This window comes from Phoenix dactylifera, chromosome 14, assembly GCF_009389715.1.
Source record: "Phoenix dactylifera cultivar Barhee BC4 chromosome 14, palm_55x_up_171113_PBpolish2nd_filt_p, whole genome shotgun sequence".
In the NCBI taxonomy this organism is placed as follows: Eukaryota; Viridiplantae; Streptophyta; class Magnoliopsida; order Arecales; family Arecaceae; genus Phoenix; species Phoenix dactylifera.
Genome location: NC_052405.1, coordinates 19630981 through 19651881, shown reverse-complemented (window position 1 = coordinate 19651881; position 20901 = coordinate 19630981). Strand labels below are relative to the sequence as shown.

The 20901-nt window shown below is 38.3% G+C and overlaps 1 protein-coding gene across 5 annotated transcripts in view; it reads right to left on the bottom strand.

Moving 5' to 3' along the window:
* The window catches only part of LOC103719838 (DNA polymerase epsilon catalytic subunit A), a 47794-nt gene extending 30133 nt beyond the window's left edge, over nt 1-17661 (bottom strand). The window contains exons 1-15 of one of the 5 annotated variants that reach the window (XM_026809525.2): nt 17565-17657; nt 17388-17487; nt 17109-17317; nt 16586-16651; nt 16396-16455; nt 16142-16237; nt 14701-14861; nt 14329-14417; nt 13997-14214; nt 12130-12216; nt 11870-12004; nt 10963-11085; nt 5242-5325; nt 4791-4955; nt 2558-2734 (exon numbers count right to left, since the gene is read on the bottom strand). In XM_026809525.2, the coding sequence (XP_026665326.2) occupies nt 2558-2734; nt 4791-4955; nt 5242-5325; nt 10963-11085; nt 11870-12004; nt 12130-12216; nt 13997-14214; nt 14329-14417; nt 14701-14861; nt 16142-16237; nt 16396-16455; nt 16586-16651; nt 17109-17264 (1617 nt within the window). In that variant the 5' untranslated portion in view covers nt 17265-17317; nt 17388-17487; nt 17565-17657. Of the gene's footprint in view, nt 1-2557; nt 2735-4790; nt 4956-5241; nt 5326-10962; nt 11086-11869; nt 12005-12129; nt 12217-13677; nt 13754-13996; nt 14215-14328; nt 14418-14700; nt 14862-16141; nt 16238-16395; nt 16456-16585; nt 16652-17108; nt 17488-17564 lie in introns of those variants that run through there. The other 4 variants (XM_026809527.2, XM_039133876.1, XM_026809526.2 and 1 more) reach the window with 4 other exon arrangements.
* Nucleotides 17662-20901: the final 3240 nt, after the last annotated feature.

Genomic DNA, 20901 nt, shown 5'->3' with positions numbered 1-20901 from the left:
GGACTGTTATATAATAGATATGAAGCCTAAAAGCAAAGATTATAACATCACAACTAGGGGTTGGAACAACCCAAACCAAACTATTCAACCAGATCTTATCTAGATTTAAATTGTGACCCATCTAACTACAAAGTATTAAATCTCGAGGCAGTATTCAAATTCAGATTTGAATACTAACCATATAATTCAGGTCAAGTCACCTAGCGCCAAACTACAAGGTATTAAATATCAACGATCAAGACCATGCCAATCCCTCGTTGGTACAATATTCATCGTAATGCATAAGAAACTGATACAGTCTATACTCCATCAGCCAGAAGCTTACGCAGGCTGGCAGATCATTGCATGGCCTATTTTAGCCTCCAAATTCTTTTTGCCTTTTTAATATTTTATTCTTCTAATGCTCAAGATGTGTGTAAATATGGTAAATGTACTGATGTAATGCTCTAATCTTCCTATTTGGTGCCTGTTTAAGTCTTTTACTTGCTATGCGACATGTGTTTTATTGTGTAATACATAATTTCGCATAAGGTTATAAATATACATTGACTTATACTTTTGCATTAGCTATTGAAATATAATTTAGTAGTACAAGGGTGGAGATCCTTGTTGTAAGAACCTCCCAAGTGCTTCTCACTACAGTTCCGACCCTCAAATGGAGGGGGAAAAAAGTTTCAAAGGAATCTGCTCAGTATCAAACAGTTCAGGCTCAGTTCACACCCGATTTGTTCAGTGGTCTGGGCAATATAAGCTTAGTTCACCAAAACCCAAATGCATCCAGACTTGCTGTACCAGCTACCCATCTAGTCAGAACCCTTGCTTCTTCAACTCATGGGTCAAAAGGTTCTGATCCACTATAGTTATCTTTTATTATATATACAATATTCAAAACCTAATATGTACAAGAAATAAACCTAAATACCTAATCCTAGAATTCTAGATCCCTAACCATAAACCTAACCAATCCTACACATCTCCTCCATATCCAATAATATCTCCTATATTCTCCCTTTATCTCTCCTTCCCCTTACTTCCTTCTCTCCTTTCATTTCTTTCCTCCTCCCCTTTCCTCTTTCCTACTCTATCATCTCCTCCTAACCCTCCTCCATTCTTCATCTCCGTTTACCACATCCTACTCCTGTTGTCAGCAACTAGCATTACCTACTGTAGCCACATTACTACCTTGTGATTCCACCCCTTGTTTTAACCCAAAACGGCAAAACCCCTAACTACTCCTCACCCCCTATTGAGGCCACCATCCAAGACAACTGCAATCCACCATCTATTCAATGGCCAAGGTATAGGCAGGAAATGTGTAGTTCACCATAAGTCACATGCGGTTTAGCTGCTATGGCCTTGCCATGCTACATCAATCACTAGGTTTAGTACCTCCAGCTACCTCTGCCCTGATTCTTCATTTCCATCTTCTTCTTCCCCTTTTCCATTCTTCCTTCTCTATTTGTAATATTCTCCTTTATACGGGATCTCTAGGTTGGGTCCAAGTTATGGGTTTCGTTCAACAAATTCTAACCCACTAGTAGATAAAGTTGGCATGATCAAGGATTCAAGTCCCAGTGGGACAATGGGATCAAGTACCATCCCAAGTATCACGATCAAACCGTCCCGCCATTGTCCTACCATCCCGATTCGCACGTCTTGAGACATCTCCTGTCCCAAGTGTCAGGACGGGGTGGAACGGTTGTGCATCCTATTCAGTCCGTCCCACAGGATTTAAAACCTTGGGCATGATACTACATGTTTATCTAGACCAAACCAGACCAGACCTAACTCGTTGATCATTATGTACATACCAAAAGGCATAACACACGAACAACCTATCTAAACATGGCTCAATGTTTAAAAAAATTAAAATTATTTTTAAAAAAAAAGACAAGGTCCCCAAGTCAACGTGAAACAACCATAGAGCCAAAAAAATGTAATTGGAAATAAAGAGAATGAATATTCTTGACTATAAAGGAATTTGAGTCATCAAGAATAATAGTTCTGTTAATACTTGATACATGACCAAACTAGCTATTGTCAGCTCATGGAAGAAACCATGCATGTAATCAGAGGCATCAAGTAACTAGGACATGGGTTGTAAATAACCAATACAATATACACTGTAGATAACTATTAACCTAGCTCCTACATATTGTAGATTATATGGCCCCGTAAAAAAACAAGGGCATATAAATTCACTTGGCGGTGGATTCTCTAAATCATGGTTTTCAGAACTAGACCATATCAGTCTGTACTGGGTGTACTGATTTGTACCAGTAGGGACCAATGCTCTGTACACTGCCCAGTATTGAGTTTCAACACCATGAATTGTAGTACACCAACACTATACCAGTTGGTACCAATATGGATACTGAAACAAATACTGAAAATCTTGCTCTAAATAAATACAGATTAAGAAACTACCAGCAAAAATGCTTACAAAGTGAGAGGCAATTTGCAAATATCTATTATAACGTTATAAGTTTCTGAAATAGCAAACTGCATATAAATCAACCATTCAGCAAATATGAAAGACTAGTACATGGCAAATTACCTCGTATGCAGATGGATCCAGCTGAAATTTAGCCGGAAGATCAGATCTAAAAACACCACTTTCAAGGCATTCAACATGGCCCCCTATATATGTCTCACTTTCTAAAAGACGGTTGTTATAAAACTTCTCTGGATCATCTTGGTGCTTGTTAGGACAAATAATATTTGCCTTGTAAGCCTGTAAATTCAAAGTAAGTGCAATGAATGTATAGATCATGAAGACAGCGGATGAAACCGTAAACCCAACATCATAAAAACTAGTGTCTTGCCCCATGTGGTTGTCACATGCAAATAAAATCCTACAAACAAAAATTTCTATTATGACTGATATCAAAGGCCTTACCCTTCTATTATAAATGATGCCACCATTAAAAGCACAAAAAATTTGGTTCTATGCACAGAGATCTGTACATTACCCTAAAGAATATTTAGACTTTTTAAAGGATCAAGCATTGCAAATTTCCGTAAAGAAACTAACACCATATCTTAAAAGCTCATTTTAATCATGCAAACCAGATTGACAGAATACAGTTAAGAAATGATTATCTCGCAAAGCAGCTTACAATTGATTCTGAAGATGAAAAAAATTGATATTGAAAGAGTCAGATATATCAACATGAATTCATGTCCCCAAAGTGACAGCTTGTTAAACATGTTTATACATCATGCTTAGGGAGTCAAACCAACAAAAGTAACAATCATCATTGTGGTACTTGTAAGTTTAGAATCATCCATTTCTTGGAAATTTTTGAGAGCAAATCAACAACACGCACAATATGTGTTAAAAGACAAGGAGCCAGGTTAAAAACTGTCATGTAAAATTTTAACAAAACAAGTGACTAAAGTATTAGACTGCCCCATGAGTTTGAAAGCACATCACATATGTAAAAAACAATAAATATTAAATATATCCAGGAGCACCAAATTCCATTGATAATAAATTCTCTCTCTTATTTTGCATAAAAGAAAAGGAAGAGACCCAGAACTTTGTATACTAACATTTACACCCGGTTGTTTGAAATTCTTTTGCATTATTATCCACAATACTTTTTACCATGTAAAAGAATTAAGCCCAGAAAACAGCAATGTGATCTACTAAATCAATTTAGTCTTTAAAGATGCTTAAACTGTGGAATACCTATACAAGAACAAACAAACATAATTTCAGCAAGTAATATTACGGACTAGTCATCATATATTACTTAATAAAAGTATCGCAATAAAAAAGTAAATGGGATGTCCATTTTGGAAGATCTAATTTCTTTCTCAGGCATAGATATGTAGTGGAATATCACTAGGTTGATCTGCTTTGAAGAGAACACAAAGTTGTTGACGTAAATTATCTCATATTAAGTAGAAAAAATAATGATGAATTATCTACTTTATCCCTCTGCGAGAAGTATGAACATGGTGAGACATTCCTTTTTCCCTCATCCTTCATCATGCCATAACACTGGGAGGAAGAAAAACCCTTATTCTACTCATGTTTGAAGCACGTTGCGTTTGGAAATAATTGTTCCAATCAGACCGCAATCGTTTGGAAATAATTGTTCCAATCAGACCGCAATCATCAAGTTATTGTTAGACCTCCAGACTTTGCTGCACATGTCCATGCCATTTCTGTCAGTGCTCCATTGAGCAGCATTCTATCCAAACAATTCCTAAGCTTTCGGCAGAGTAATCATAGTATCCTACCGTCTATCCTTCCTAGTCTACACCATATCCATCTCAGCTCTTTCATTTCTGCAACACTCATCACAGAGTTGGCATGGCCATCGATAATTCAAAATGAAACTTGGATGCAGGATTATTAAAAAGTATCAAATGGGAGAATCACTGTTGCTTTTGATATATTTCTTTCTGTAATATTACTTGTTGCAATATTACAGAAAGAAATATGAACCAAAAAGAAGAGCAATCTGTAATAACTACAGTTCACCAAATAGTATCAAGAATCATGAAACATATTCACTTTTGTTAAAGAGACTGCCTTAAGAATGCAATGCAAAGGCTTTTTTTTGGCAAACTTTCTGCAAGTTTTTGTAAGTCATCATCAATGTTGACAAATCAACTTATAAACAAACATCTGGATGATCTTTATTAATAGAAAAGAATTAAAAAAATCTTTTTTGATTTTGGATATCCATTGCATTACTCATGATAAATATTATAACTCAGCTGCCCATCTGTTCGAAAGAATGAGCTGAATAAAATAAAACATTCTGAAATCTCACCTGGACCATGAGAAGCATTTCGCAAAGTGTTCCACTTCCCTTGCGCAGGACCTCATCTGGTGTCATAGGTATTATAGTTGCAAGAGAGAAAATAAATGGATGAATATATGTCATGTACAGGTAGTAGGTTGCCACAGCATCAGATACAGAATAAGAAGCCATCATCTGAAATAACATCAATATTTCAGGGAAAAATTAGAAATCTTTCATGGAAGCAATACAGTCATGGAATATGCACCTAGATTAAAAAAATAAAGTGAAAAAGTTGCATGACATGCAATGGCAACATTAGGCAGCTGTTTCTGCAATCTATTACAGTATATACCATGTCACATGCTAATCATAAGCCCTAAATATGTGTTTGATCAACGCCACTTATTCAATAAATTTTAATGCTTTATTGTCTATCATCATTAGCGTAATTAGGGAAATAACTTCCCATCTCATGTACCTGAGGTTGTTCCATGGCAAAGCGAACCATGTCTTCAGGATTCACCTCCAATGGATCATAACCCAGCTTAGCCTTTGTAACAGCCTTGTGACAACAGAAACAGAAAGGTCATAAATCAGTATATGATAGAAAGGCCAAATAGGTTATGAGATTAGACAAAAAGAGAAGATTGCACAGGTATAAATCACAATCTATGAGGAATTAGTAGAGAAACTGTGGTCCAAAAACTTGCAAAAATGCCCCAGAAGCAATTAGCAAAGCAATAGAAGATATAGAAGATATATTCGATGATGGAGGTTTTTCAGATGGCCAAACTCATAAAGTTAATAAAAAAAGCAAGAGATATGAGAACTAAATCATGTAAATTCTAAGATGCTATAACGGTACTAAGGTAATACTTCTTTGTCTGTTACTCCCTGCAATAAAGACTTTTCCTGTCAAAAAAGCAGGCATTGTTTAACAAAATTTTGATGGTTAACACTTAACAAGCTTTGAAGGAGGCATTGGTCATAACCTATAACCTGGTAGCATTAATATATCTCGAGATACTATAATCTCAAACCATTCATAACTTTTAACCTGTTTAGCTACCCAAACTATGGTCTGCTGAACCAGTCCGAACCGGCCGGTTCAGCCCGGTACAGACAACCGATATCTGGACAGCGTGGATACCGGTCCCAGCTGTTTTCGGACTGGTACCGACCGGTATGCATGCGTACCGGTCTCGTACCAGCCTGTACCGGTGGGAACCGGCCGGTTCACACCGGTACCAATTCTTTTTTTTTACCATAGCGTGTGCGCTGCGGATTTTAAACCACAGCGCGCGCGCTGTGGTGTGAGAGCGCGTGGCCCGTACCAGCTGTTCAGGTGCAAGGCCGTGCACTCGCGTGCGGCGCAATTTCACAGCTCGCGGGCGCGGGCCAGCTCATCCGCGCGGGGCAGCGTGCTACCCCGGCGGGTCATAAATGCCACTATGGCCAGCTCTCGCGCATCTGCGCGGGCGCAGGCACGGACGCAAAGCAAAAAAAAAAAGATTCTGCGCGCGTTCGTAAACCAAAAAAAAAAAAAGACCGGTTCGTACCGGACCGATTCCGGTCTCGAACCGGTCGCTACCAGTACGCCTACCGGTACCGGTTCAGCGTACCTTGACCCAAACATTAGAGCAAAATCAGTATTATACCTTCCTAATTAGCAGTGCTGCAAAACATGAGCGTTACTATGTTGTATCTCTTAAGGGAGGACTATCAGTGCAAGCTGCTTAAGTCTAATATTTATTGGGATGATAAAAAATCCTGTCATAGAAAGATACTACGATAGCCTGCACTATATTTCACATTTATACCTTTCCGTATTCGCATGCTTGTTCTGTTGTACACTATAAGATTCTAACTTGCATTTTCCTTAATGCGAATTAGATTTAGGCATTACATGGGGTGTCTTTATTTCAGAATGCAAATAGTAGCCTAACTGGTTCAGATCATGTCAAGTAAAACATGTGGTAGTGAACAGAGTACATATTAGATATATGTTCATGCGAGTTGTTTTAAATATCCTCTTTCAGACTGATTTGAAGCAAAAGGGATGATTTGGAAAACAATGAATCAGAATCAAATTCCAAGAAAAGGTCCTTGGTGTAATTAGTAGAAATAAATTTCTGCATGTTCAATGCAAAAGTAAAAACAATTCCTGCTTTTCAGTCAAATGGAGAGGGACAGATGATCTTAAAATCCTACCACAGGATATGGATGATGAGATATACTTGCCAGAAAAAAGAAACGAACATAAAGACATAGTATCAATTGAGCCGATATAATTGATTGAATATCGAAATAATAACCAACTGTGAGATTCTTCTACGGCTGCATATGGAGATTTTTTTGCTTTCAAAATTATGTCCCTTTAATCTATCTAATTATAAAAAATTAAAATTTGATCACTAAGAGTTTTGGCAGATATATAGTACTAATGGGAGCGCTTTAAGAAAAGACAACATAGTTTGAGGCCAAAGTTCTTTTATTTATGAAAATCCTAATTCCACTACAAATTTACAAATCCTATTTACGAGTTCTTTGATCCTGATAACTATTCCATAAAATAGAAATCATGAAAACCATGATCTGTCACAGTATTAGCAATTATTCCTTAACTCACAAATTAGCATAAACAAGAACAAACAAGATTTATAACTCATAATGGGATACCTGGGCCCAAGGCCCAAGCTTGCATTCGTCCCTCCAAAAGGGCAGTGCCCCACTCTTATCCCAGTGGAAAATGGGGGAAACGAACCCCTGTTTCTCCTGACCATGAGGTGCCCTCCCGCATGATCTCGTTTGCACGTGCCTCGCCCCCTTCCCTCATCTTTATCCCATCGCCCTCTCTCGCCACCTCTGTTCCTTTCTCATTCTGTCCCCCACTTTTTTCGCACGGCAAGCGCCTCCAGCTTGCCTCCCTCCTTCCACCATGCCCCAGCCCTCTCTTCCGCTTGTATTCTGCCTAGGCATGACATACGACTAATTTTCTGCAGGAAATATACTACTGCCCCAGGTTTTGAAAATCAGCAAGATTCTGTCCTGAAAGTTGCTAGGCAAAATCTTGTTGAAAGGTAACTTGCCCAAGTGTCGTAGTGTATTTTGATCTTCTATATATGAAGATTCAAGTAAAACAGATTTATCTTTCTTTAGTTGCTTTGAGATCTCCATAATCTCACAGAATTGTTTTGTATCTCCAAGTATTGCTGCATAACACCAAAATTAGTTCTATGTCACAAAACTTTCATTGCAAACCGCTGATTACCGAACTGGTGTGTTGAAGACATTCTTCATGATGCCAGAGGCACTCACTGCCGTTTCTACTGCTCACCAGGATGATTAAATTTAACCCCACATGCCTGACGAGCATCGTTGATATTTGGATACCAATCTGATATAGCGTCATTCAGATATAAAGTCTTCACAATTTGATTCTGCAGCAAATGTTTCAGTTTAGATCTGATTTGGGAGAATTGAATACCAACAGCCACTAGATGATTTCTGTAGCATATTTCAAATCTGTTTGCCAGATCTGATAGAATAAAACAATATTCCGCTGGTAATGGTGAGAGGGTACCATGCCCTCTTCCATCGTCTCTCTCTTTCTTCCTATTCCTTTCCTAGCACTCCTCTTCATGTGTGTGTGGTAGTGAGTGAGGGAACTGTGCCTCTCTTTCTCCCTTCTCACTCACCCTCTCTATTCTTTAGATAATCTCTCTTCCCCCTGCCCTTTGAGCTAAACCTAGAGGGGCCAGCACTGTGCCGCCCCTTGTCTTTTGGGGAGAAAAACGGGGCAATGTTAGCTGTAGCAGTTGTTTCCCCTGTAATAGCGGTCATTAGTGCAGAAAATGAAAATTTTGAAATTTTAGAGAATTTTGGAAATGATTTTAAAATACTATTGTGGCACTGATTCGATAAATATGTAATTTTGCGGTAATTAGGTCCCGAAGGATCCTTGTGATCTGATTATATTATCTAAGTATTGGCATCTGCAAGGCAGGTAACCTAACACTTCCGTGTATTTTCTAAGAGATCTTGCAAAATCATGGTTGTATTGCTTGATAAAATAGCTTTTATGGTTTCTGCTTTTGTTTGATTAAATGGCCGAACATGTTACATTTCATCTTTGAAAACGATTAAAGAATAAAATGCGCATTTTTATATTTCTGAAATGAGTTATTCCGAGCACATTAGTTGTTTAAAAGAATTCAAAAATTTGACTGGTCTTGTGAAAATGATTTTGTATTTATATATTCAGCATAACTATGACCTAGCCCCACCAATGGGGATTGTACGTAGGTGCCCCTTATTTGTTATCTATTATCTGACTCATGCCATTTGGTTACATGGCCATAGCCAACGTTGAATTTTGTATCAGTTTGTGAAAAGCACACTTTGAAAAGAAAAGTATGCATTATTCTCTAAATTTGAAAAAAATGAAATTTTGCCCAATCAATGATATGTTATAAATTATATTTGATTTGTTATTTATTGACATGCTCTAACACACTCTAAAGTGTTTTGTCACTTACTGGGTTGTCTGGCTCATTATTCTTCTTCTCCTCTGTTTTCATATTCTGATCTATCATTAACTATGGAACTTGAGGGAGCGCACTAGATTTATGAGATTTTGTTACATTAACTCTTGAGGATTGAGGTTATTTCATTATTGATCTAAAACTTTTATGAAATGATTAAATTTGTTTTTCAAGTAGCCTTGCATGTATGTGTGATTCATCTTGCAAGCATGCGGCATCTTTTATGTTCTTGGTTCAGGGCATGACACATAATTGGATTTATCATTTTTTTTTAATCTAAAGGTACAAAAAAATATTTATCCAAACTTAGAACCTCAAAGTTTGAGCATCGCTAGCAAGAGGGAAGGGATTTGTAATAAAAGCAAAGTTTCCAATTAGAAACACACTATATGCAGTCTAGAAACAAATAAATATCACGGCAGTAGCATACTAAGAAAACTTTCAAGTAGCTATATCCATTTTAGGATCCCATACTTGGACACTATCATTTTAGGCACAAGGTGACCGCCAAAACCTAAAAAATAATCATTGAGAACCTTAAGGATGAACATTCAAAATTGGCCAGCATCTATTTCTATTCCATATGCTACAAAGAGAAACTACCAATATCAATTTGCATTACAAAGCATTAATATATGCAAACAAATCTAGCGCACTTGTAAACAAACAATAGGGATGTTTGCATATATGGCCCATTTTATTTCCATTGTTGCAGATCTGAGACATTTTCTTTTTTTTCAGATATAGCCTTGTTTCAAGAATTCTGGACACTTTTGTCCCTGCACCAATGGATACACTCCAACCACTCAATCTAAAAGGAAGTGCAAGTAGCACTCAACAAACATGTGCATTCAGTATAAAATTATACATGCATTGACTACAAAAAAGAAAGGCACATTACACTCTGCTCAAATATACAATTGAAATGTATCTATAGGGCAGGGACAAAAGTAATCAAAAATTTCAAAACTCAGCCATTCCAACAAAAAGAATAAAAGCAGTCCAAACATGAAAAAAGAAAAATAAAGTACACAGTCTTTGCAAAATTTTCTAAGAAATATCAAAGCTACATTGGTTTCCAAGTCATAACCAGTGGGAGTGCTAGTTACTGCCAGTATGCAAAATTTGCACACGCCATGAAAGATAAGCTTTTTCCCCAAAATGCCCCAAAAGCCATGGGTCTTGCGTGCATCTCACTCATGGTATGTCGTATCGTACCGTACCGGACAATACCGAGCATCCCGTATCGATACCGGTGGGATGGCGTACCGGTACCGATACATGTGGTGTATCGGTATGGGTACAGATGACGTACCGACCCTCGGTATATCCAAAAAATTCCGTACCATACCATGCCGACACTATGCTAGTATGGCACCGGTATGGGATCCGATACCGGTACGGCGGACCTTAATCTCACCTATTACCAACAACCAGCACCCACCTATGTCAAATACAATGGGGAGCCACCATGGTTCATGCATCTCTCTTCGAAGATATGAGCTAGATAGAAGTAATACCACACCTAATCTGACTGGAGGAAAAATCATGAAAGATGCAAAACAAAGGCTGAAAACATATTATGAATATTTTTTCCTTGGAAATCAATCAAACTCATGCATTTTTACCATATATTTTTATTTGATCATTTTTACCTTAAGGCCGTGGCTTCCTTGAGGAAGATAACTATCACGTTTGACCCAAGCAAAACAATCAAGATGGCAAGAAAACTTAGCACGGCATTCTCCTTGATTATTGTCACATTGAAAGCCTATTTCCTGCAAGGACAGAAAATGTAATGCATGTATACATTAGGCACCAATTTCATTGGCAAAGCACACCAATTCAGTGAACAACTGATTATAAACCCATGAAGACACAGAAAATTATATGCATGCACAAAGATTAGCATGATTTATACCTAGCAACCTTTTCATAGCACATGGCATCCAATTCATTAGTCCACATAAAATGGGTCCACGAAAAGCTCGGCTCCACTTCGAGTGAAATATCTTAAAATGACAATTATCATATGCACACTTGGCTTTAACTGGGCCATATAAGAGAACATTGTGTTCAACTCCCCTAACTGGTAAGGAATCAAACAACATTATTCATGTGCAGATTCACACTTTTGCAAGTTATCAGTTTTCTAACAAAACAAATGTGAAAGGCTAAGAAAGTAGCCATTGTGAAATATAAGTAAAATAAGTTCATTCGCAACACAGCATCTATAGGAGTTTATAAAGATGAACAAGACAGAACTACTAATCATCTCCAAGTGGATCCCAAATTAATCCTTATCTTAAGAAATAGCAATCAAAGATTCTTCATATCAAGAAAAAGCTTATTTTGACTGCAGCTCTGTACCATTTGAATCCTAAATTATCTAAAACAGGTATCTAGTAACCAATAGTGATGACACAGACCAATGTAGAAAGCCAAGGCATAGAAGTTTAAGCTATTTAATATAACTACAATTGGAGTAGATATAAGCATCACACTTGCAGTAAGAAACTAAAGCAACACTCTAGAAATTATGTCAGCATCATATGTCCATACCTCACTCATTTTAAGCCCATAGTGGGCAGCTCTTTTCTCTAGGAATGGCCAGTCAAAGAAATCACCATTATAGGTAACATAAATACCAGGCTTCACTTCTTGCATGTGGGAAAGCCACACTTTGAGAAGCTCTTCCTGCCATGAGCAAAACATTAAAAATAATAGGAAACGAATAAATGGTGATTTTTGGACATGACACTTAATAAATTTTAGGATTGAACCTGGAATAGCCAATTTAACAAGTTCAAGAAACAAGCTACCTCATTTTTCACATTTCTAACTTTAAAGCAGCCTTCGAATTCTGCTTTAGGGGTATATTCCAAATCTTCAATATCTTCCCCCACACACTACAGGCAAAAGCATGACACATATATGTAAGAGGCATTTAGTTATTTGTACCCAGATTCAGGTATCGCATGTACAACTGCATCACAAACTTCTCTAAAATAAACTGATTTCTAAATGTTACTTTCATATCAAATCCTCCACTTCATAAGCATTCAGCACTTTCCACTGAGAGCATATATGAACATGAAATATAAACCTTACCCTGCCAAACTAGAGTCATCTTCACAATAAAGACACGGTTCACTATGATGGTCTAAAAAGCCACAGAATAAAGAAATAAACTTTCAATTCAGGCCCAAAAAGCTGTTGGGTACAGGGTACCTATATGATGCACTATATGAAGTGATACTAAGTTTCATTGCATATCAAAACAAGATTCAAGAGGTAAAATCCTTTTATCATGCTAGTCACACCCCAGCGTCAACCGTGCAGCAAAGTATGACAATCAAAATAGATCAACTGTGTGGTAAATTGTACAATTTAAATTCTTTTGACAAACAGTATCAATGCCTGACTTGCTTGTGACGTTCATATAGCTTAGATGTTGTTTAATTTCATTCCTAAACAGAAAAATATTTTCCACAATAGTTGAAGCTACTGATGCTTCATAAAGAGTTTGCACATTAGCAGGTTTGTCATACCACTGTGATAGTTTAAGGAAAATGTTATCTTAGCAATATGAAGAATTCTTGGAATTTAGACATAATTGTAATAATTTAATCTTCCAGGCACATAGCAAATGCACATGCAGTTTTGTTCTCTCCAAAGATATGCATGAACAGCAGTTCCTTGTTGGATAGAAGGGTGCTTTAGGTTCCGTTTGGCATCACTTCCAGTTTGCAGTTTTCATGAAAATCCAATCCAGTTTCTTATTTTCATTTTTGAAAACCAAATCTCAAAACTTATTTGGTAGTCCCTTAGATTGTGGAGGTAATTGCAGTGGCCTACAGCAGCTGTAGCAGGTGGCTACCAGTGCCTGCAGCCAGCAGCTGGCAATATGTGGTGGCGGGGGCCAATGGGGGTGGTGGTGACCAGGATGACAGAGGCGGTGGTGGTGGTTATAGATGGTTTCCATTTTCAGGGAAAAAAAGTGAAAGCAACTCGTGAGAACTTTCAATTTTTTAAAAAATTATGGTAAGCAAATTTAGAAAATCAAAACACAAAAGGGCAACTAAACAAATTTCCAGCCTCAGTCTCCATGTTTTCATCAATGAAGACCCGAAACCGAACAATGGCAGCGATGCAAACAGGCTACGGTCAGACTTAGCTTCAGTTGTTTGTAACAATTCAAGTGCATCAATAATGTAGATAGGTCAACATATAAACATCTAAATTAAGTATCATAACTATTCTGATCATGGTCTTCCGTACTACCCATACCGCCCGATACAAAACGTACTGTACCATACCAGGAGAAAACCGGTACGAAACTTAACTTCAAGTCAGTACAAACCCCGTACCACTCCATACTGAGGCATACCGAACTGTACTAAGGCATACTGAGGTGCGGAACGGTTCGTAGCGAGGCGTACCGACCTGTATCGAGGCGTACCGAAATAAAAATTGACAAAAAATGGTTATAGAGCTATTTCAATACAAGGTGTACCGTACCATACAGTACCATACCGAACCTAACCGACAAGGCATCGATACGGTATCCGGTACTAATACGGTACCCCGTACCAAGATTGTGGACCTTGATTATAATAATGAAAAGCATGAAATAGAAACTAAATTTATAGGGATACACAAAAGCAATATTGAGAAGTATTATCTTACCTCTCGATTGATTATCAAGTAACCTTGTCCATCTATCATATATGATATCATCATTATCAGATCATATTCGGCATCCGGAAATTTCAAAGGAAGCTTTGTTGTCTCAATATCAAATGCACAAACATGAACTTCCGCACGCTGAAGAAGATCAGTCCTTTTATCAAGCAAAATTCCAGAACTAGATACATTAATATCATACCACTGTCCGCATCTAACATCTGCATAACATGAGCCAGTTCCAGATATTAATGATAACATTGGGGTGGGCATGGAAGTGTTTTTTTTTTTTAATGAAAAGCAAGCAATGAAGTGCACTAAGAATTAGAACCCACCATTATCAATTGCAAAACGAACATGATAGGGGACATCATATTCACGTAGATCAGTGATACAATCTATATAATCTTGTGGCCTTTCTTTGCTGCAAATGCCAAAAGAAGCCAAAACATAAAATGTAAAATCTATATTATCTATATACACATTCTTTGCTGCAAATCTATACAATCTTGTGGCCTTTCTTTGCTGTAAATGCCAAAAGATTACACAATCAGCATTTGCAAAATGTAAAATGAAGCCAAGATATTAGCAATGAAGAGAAGTGTCTGAAAAGAAACCTGGACACAGAGTGGGGACTTCCTTCTAGAAACATGCAAAAAAAAAAAAGCAAATGAATAGTGAAGGAAAATATCTACGACTCCCATTACCTTTTCCCATTATACATCGATTCAAATGCTTCAGCAGCATCTGATTTTGCTTGGTTCCTTTCAACGACATGCTTCAGGTCATTCTTTACATGCATCAATTGTTGGACAGTATCAAAGCTAAGCTTTAAGTATGCTTTATGTAAGCCAGAGAGATGGTTTTTCTGTCATAATAAAAGATGTTAGAACGTTCCAAAGGGGATATCATATAACACTAGATACATCTAAAAGGGGCATGTCACAAGTGAGACAGACATGACCATCTGGTAGTGCATGAGGCAAATCCATAGAATTCACATTTCCCATAGACATATACCAATACATATATGGCAGAGATATACATGTATCATTGTATGAACTGTATATACTGTTCTATACCACATGGTATTAGATCATGTGTTAAATGGTTCTTCGAAATGATTGACATGGATAATTCTTCTACATGAGTGGTGGCACTCCCACCACTGTTCTCAAAAATTCACTATCTATAGTATGTAGCATATGATCAACATGACAAACTTAGGTGAAAAAAGAATGTTTTATTGTTTTTTTTTCCATTAGAAATTACTGGAGAGATCACGGCAGCTTCAACAAGTCCATACATCTTAAGACCCGATAAGATAAAAGAACTGAAGTTGATTAGCTCTCTCTCTTTTCTCAAAAAAAAAAAGAAGGAGAAGAATGAAAAGAACTTTCACCAAACAATAGACTAGATAAAACAAACATTTAAGTGAAGCAGTTTAGCTCTCTCTCTTGATTAAAAAAAATAAAGAAGAAGAAGAATGAAAAGAAATTGCCATCAAACCATATCTAAATTTCACATACATGTTTCAAAACAATGATCTACCAAACTAACAGACTTACATGTATTTTTGCTTGGAAAGAATCAAAATGGTTTTCTCACAACAATACTAAAACAAAAGGTAAAATCAAGTTAATTGTATTCTAAAACTTGGATATATTCTCAGTGTGTACCTCATGTCACCAAGTCAACCCCACCCAGCTCTATAACTAGACCTCCCTGATATGATATATAAATCATTATTGAATTTGTTTTGTGTCCGCACAAGGTTTTCAAACTCCATGTCTCATTAATCTTTGTAGGCAACCAATAACAATATGACTTGGACATTACTTGGTCTGACTCAAATTGGTGGTTTATAGCGAAATAGCTTAGGAGGCCAAGATATTCACATATCTTGGCAGATATATAACATACAATTGAATATCTTGGCAGATATATAACATACAATTATCAATTAATTGGTCAATAAGAAGATGAATCCACATTACAGGGACATGTAATAAGATATGGAAGTTATTCCAAAAATGATTTGATGTCCAAACATTTAATAGGACTAAATTATAGGTTTGACCAAAATCAAAAGGTTAGCATGTGAAACTGATAGGTGTAGCAGACATGTAATGTATTATAGTAGCTTACCAAATCCAGGTCCTCTTTCTCCACAATCTCTATATCAGCAATTTCTCCTTCATATCGACGTCTGAGATATGCCTCAACTTCAAGCCCCATCTTTTCCTGCAGCAATGCATGAAAGCATAAATAACTATTGAAACAGAACGGAAACCATGATAAACTGCCAACCAAAATAGACTGTCGGATTCCAAACATCCATTAACAAGAATACGTGGATGTATAAAACAGTATCTTTCGCAATGGGCAGATTGGCCACCCACCTTGGCGGCGGCATAGAAATAAGGTGGAAACCTGTACTTTACTTTGAATGTGGATCCATCCTGTAACCAAAAGAAAACAATTCAGTTGAATAACAAGTCAGGAATGACCTGTGGGGGAAACTTCAGTGACAGTTTAGAACATGATGTCTTTGTAGGGTAAAGAAAAACAGAAGGAGGATCAATAACTCACCTGAGTAACAAAGTAAAGATCTACGCAGCTGTAGATCTTGTTGGTATCTTGATCTTCCCATGATGACTATAAAGAACAGAACAGATCAATAGCATGGCCCAAGCAAAAGACTCTTCTTGAATAAAAGACTACATGAATTGACAAAGAGAAAGAGTAGATCGTGCTATCTGACACACAAAACCCAAGAGGGAAACAAGAACGATCAAGGAAGCATTCTTGAACGAAATACTACAAGAATTTGCCAAGATCAAGGGAAAGTAGAGAAATGGAAAGCAAGACAATGGATCAAAAGGAAAACAGATGAGATCGTGATCGAATAAAAAAACTCAATAATTGACAAGGAGGTAGTTATTGAATAAAAGACGCATAAAAAGATCGTTCTTAAGCAAAAAAACTGGCATATAATTTCCAAGATATAAGGAAGGCAAAAAATTGAAGAAAAAATAACTGAATTAAAGAGGGAACGGAAGAGCAGAGAAAGGAAAGGAATATGAGAAGATAGGAAGATGCAGGAATTGCTTACCGGTGCATAGGTGAGCAACCATCCGAGCCTCTTTTCACCCTCGGTGAAGAGATCGAACCCTAGCTTGCGTTCAAGAACCTCCTCAGCGTTCAGGCGGAGCTTCTGCTTTGATGGATTCCGGCTGGACCTTTCCCTCCTTTTGCCGCCGTTGTTCATGGCTGGTAGATGCCGGAGATCTCGATCTGAGCCACTTTAACAAAAACTACGGTCTAAAACAAGAGAAAATCATGTGAGATGCACCCAATGTACAAGTTGAAGTAACGCGGAAGGGGAACGAACCCTAGCAGCTTCAACACCCCATGGCTTCGAAGAGGAAAACGAGGGAACTTGAATAGGGTCGGTGGAACGCGGATCGGGTTTGCCTGGATCCGGACCGAGCCTATGCGCCATATGTATTAAAATGAATATCCAAAGGAAATCAAAGTATCTGTAATCGTACGGTCGATTATAACCCACCCGATTTCAGCTGCGGATCCGCACCTCAACATAAGAATGTAGAGTGCTCCACATCTTTTTAGCTAGAACTTTTCTCCCCTACAAAATCAAGCTCAAACATCAAACTTATAAAAAAAAAATATATAAAGCGGAAATCAAGAACCTAAAACCTTCTATTGAAGTTTACTAAGGTCCATCGTTCAATCGTCTGAATCCCCTTCACAAACCCTTTGGTTTAATTAGAGAGAAAGAAAGAGAGAGAAGAGAGAGGAGAGAATCATATAGAGAGAAGACCGTGGAATCTCTCTCTTTCTCAAATAGAGGAAGAGGATGGGAGGCTCGGTTTCTAGGTTGCGATGGCACAAGGTGGCACTTAGCCCCAACGATTACTGCTTGTTGTTGAGGCCACCATCTCCCCTGCTCCTAGGCCACACGATAAGACATTGGCCGCCAATTAGTGAGTCGGTTGTGAGCAAAGATAATTTACGTTCATCTCCTATTTCTTTATTTTTCTGTTTCACTTCCGCTAGTCGGTCATTGTCCATGAAACTTCAAGTATAATGGTGTGATCTTTCAGAAGAGGAAATCTCTTGAGAATGATAAAATTAAAGGAAGCATATTATATCCTAATTATTTTAGTTCAGAATGTGCAAATTACAAGAATGAAATTTTATTTAAAGGGGGATGATGTAATACCTAGGCCCATGGCCTAGGCCTTCATCAGGCGCGCCTTTGAGATAGCGATATTCTCCACTCGAATGGAAAAATAGAGAAGAATTCCCCTATTCCAAAAAATCCACCGCACCCCTCCTTATCCCATCACCCACATGTTCTCTTTCTCTTGCACCCTACTGCCTTTTTCTCTCATTCTCACCACCTCTCTTCCCCGCTTTCGCTCTCTCACTCCCTCTCTCCATCTATCTCTCACCCTTCCTTTCTTCCTCTCCCCTTCATCCTTTTCTTCTTCTTCTCTTCTCTCCTCCCATCTCCCTCTTTCCTGTCACGCCCCCGGCCCGAGATCGCGAGCCGGGGGTCCGCGCCAATCGCCGCACACCCGTAGGGAACTCTCCCTACAAGCATGCAAGGCATCTAAACCAAATATCTCAAATATATAACTAAAATAATTCAGCTGAAATAAATGCAATCTTATTCCATTGACTAACTCAAGTCATAGGGTTTCACAAGTCTAAATACGCAGCGGAACAATAAAGATAAAACATCAATTTAAATAAAACCTAATCTAGGATAACTTTTGCTTCAGTTCTTCTAGTCGCTCTCCCATTTTAAATCCCCGATAGGTTAGTTCTCAGAATCTGTAAAATAACAAGAAATTGTATAATGAGCTAGACAGCCCAGTAAGTAATAAACACCTTAACTAGTCAATTCATACAATAACATAAAATATAAATACAAGTTACGATGAATCAACATAATAACATAATCAATTCCTTTTCAAGCACAAATTCATTGAAATCCGTATCTTTCAAAGATCCACATACATAATCATAAATCTGATTCGAAACAAATCACATTCATCTCATCAGCCTTTAGCTACGACCACACTTATACCCTGTGGCTAGGCCAGAAACAGAACCGCACTTATACCCTGCGGAGTGGGCCAGAATACCGCACTTATACCCTGCGGAGTGGGCCAGAATACCACATTTATACCCTGTGGTGGGGCCAGAATTGCCAATGCATAATCCCCTATTGGCAGGGTCCAGAACATAGCCAGGCTGAGAGTTCTAAATCTGATGCACATCAAAATTCTTTTGTAACATAATAGATATGTCATAATCCGATCTAAATATGCATATACGATGCAAGAACAGTAATATAACAATAGTCCGAAAAAATATTATTCCAATTCACATATCCATTTTTCATTCAAAGCATCATCTCGTAAAATTCATAAATCACATATAATATTCATTAACAATTTATTCGATGCAAAAATAATATTATATAAATGAAGAGTCTAGAGAAGGCAGATCATTACTTACATTGAACGCGATCCACAGTAAATCCAATTAATCTCACAAATTCCTCGCAGGACCTAATATCCAAAAATCATATTTTCTTTCAAAATTAATCATAATATATATAAAAACTTAAATTTAATATTTCCCCATGGCCGACCCTGCAGGAGTGCCTAGCACCCTGATTTCGGGTTCGGGTTCATACCCGTAGGCCATCCTCTTCCCTTATTCATTTTTTTTCCCTTCTTCTTTTCTTTTTCTTTTTCTTCTTTTCTCTTTTTTTTCTATTCTCTCCCGACTCCCCTCTTTTCCTTTCGGTGAAACAGGGGGCCCCGTGACCCCCCTTCTTCTTCTTCTTCCCTCTCGGTCGGACTCCGGGGCGACCATGGTGGCCGGCCCCGACGGCGGCAGGAGGCGGCGGAGCAAACCCGACCACCCCCGGCGGCTGACGACGGCGAACGAGGCCGACGGCAAGAGTACTCAGCCGAAACAGGGCATTGGACCAAAATCCGGCGATCGGCCGGCTCTAAATCTCCACACACCGTGGCTAAGCATCAAGCAAGGAGAAGGAGAAGTTTACCTTAGCCCCCGACGAAGATCCGGCGCCTCTATTCTCCGGCGGCAAGGAAGAAGGAGACCACCCGCCACCCGGTGCCGTGGCTCCTCTCTCTCTCCCTCTCTCGGTGGCCACACGAAGAAGACCCTCCCCCCTTTGCGTGCGGCGGCTCTCCTTCGGTGGGCTCAAAGGAGAAGAAGAAGGAGAAGGAAGCCCTAAAACAGGGCTCCTCCTTCTTCTTCGGGATGGAAAGATCCATCCCGTTGCCTCACGTGCGTCGCACGTGAGGCCGGGGTTTTTGGGACTGGGCCGATCATTTGGACCGGGCCCAGTTCTGGGGTCTTACATTTCCCCTTGAGGATGATAGTGGTATTTTGATGATTAACACAACCATTAAGGGAATATCTAATTAAAAATTACAAGGAAATATGATACATCATTACTAAGTTCGTCACCCACGGTACATTAGAAGAATGAGATCAAGATGTACTTCAATGATAACCAATGAGATAAAATTTGCGATAGAAAAGGGATAGTGAATTCTAAATTCTAATTCGGCAAAGTTTCAAGTGAAACGTACTCCTAAGGGGGCAATGGTAATTTTCATTGTTTAGAGTATGTAGCACCACCATGACATATATTCAAAATTGCTTGAAGTATATTTCATTGATTATATGGATGAATCTAACCTTAAGTTGCAGCAAAGTGTGGAATGAGTCGACCCCAAGATTGGTGGAGTCGACCCCGGCACATCAAGGAACCATCGGGCACATTTCTGCAAAAATGACACGGATGAACAGTACTTGAGTCGACCCAAGTGAAA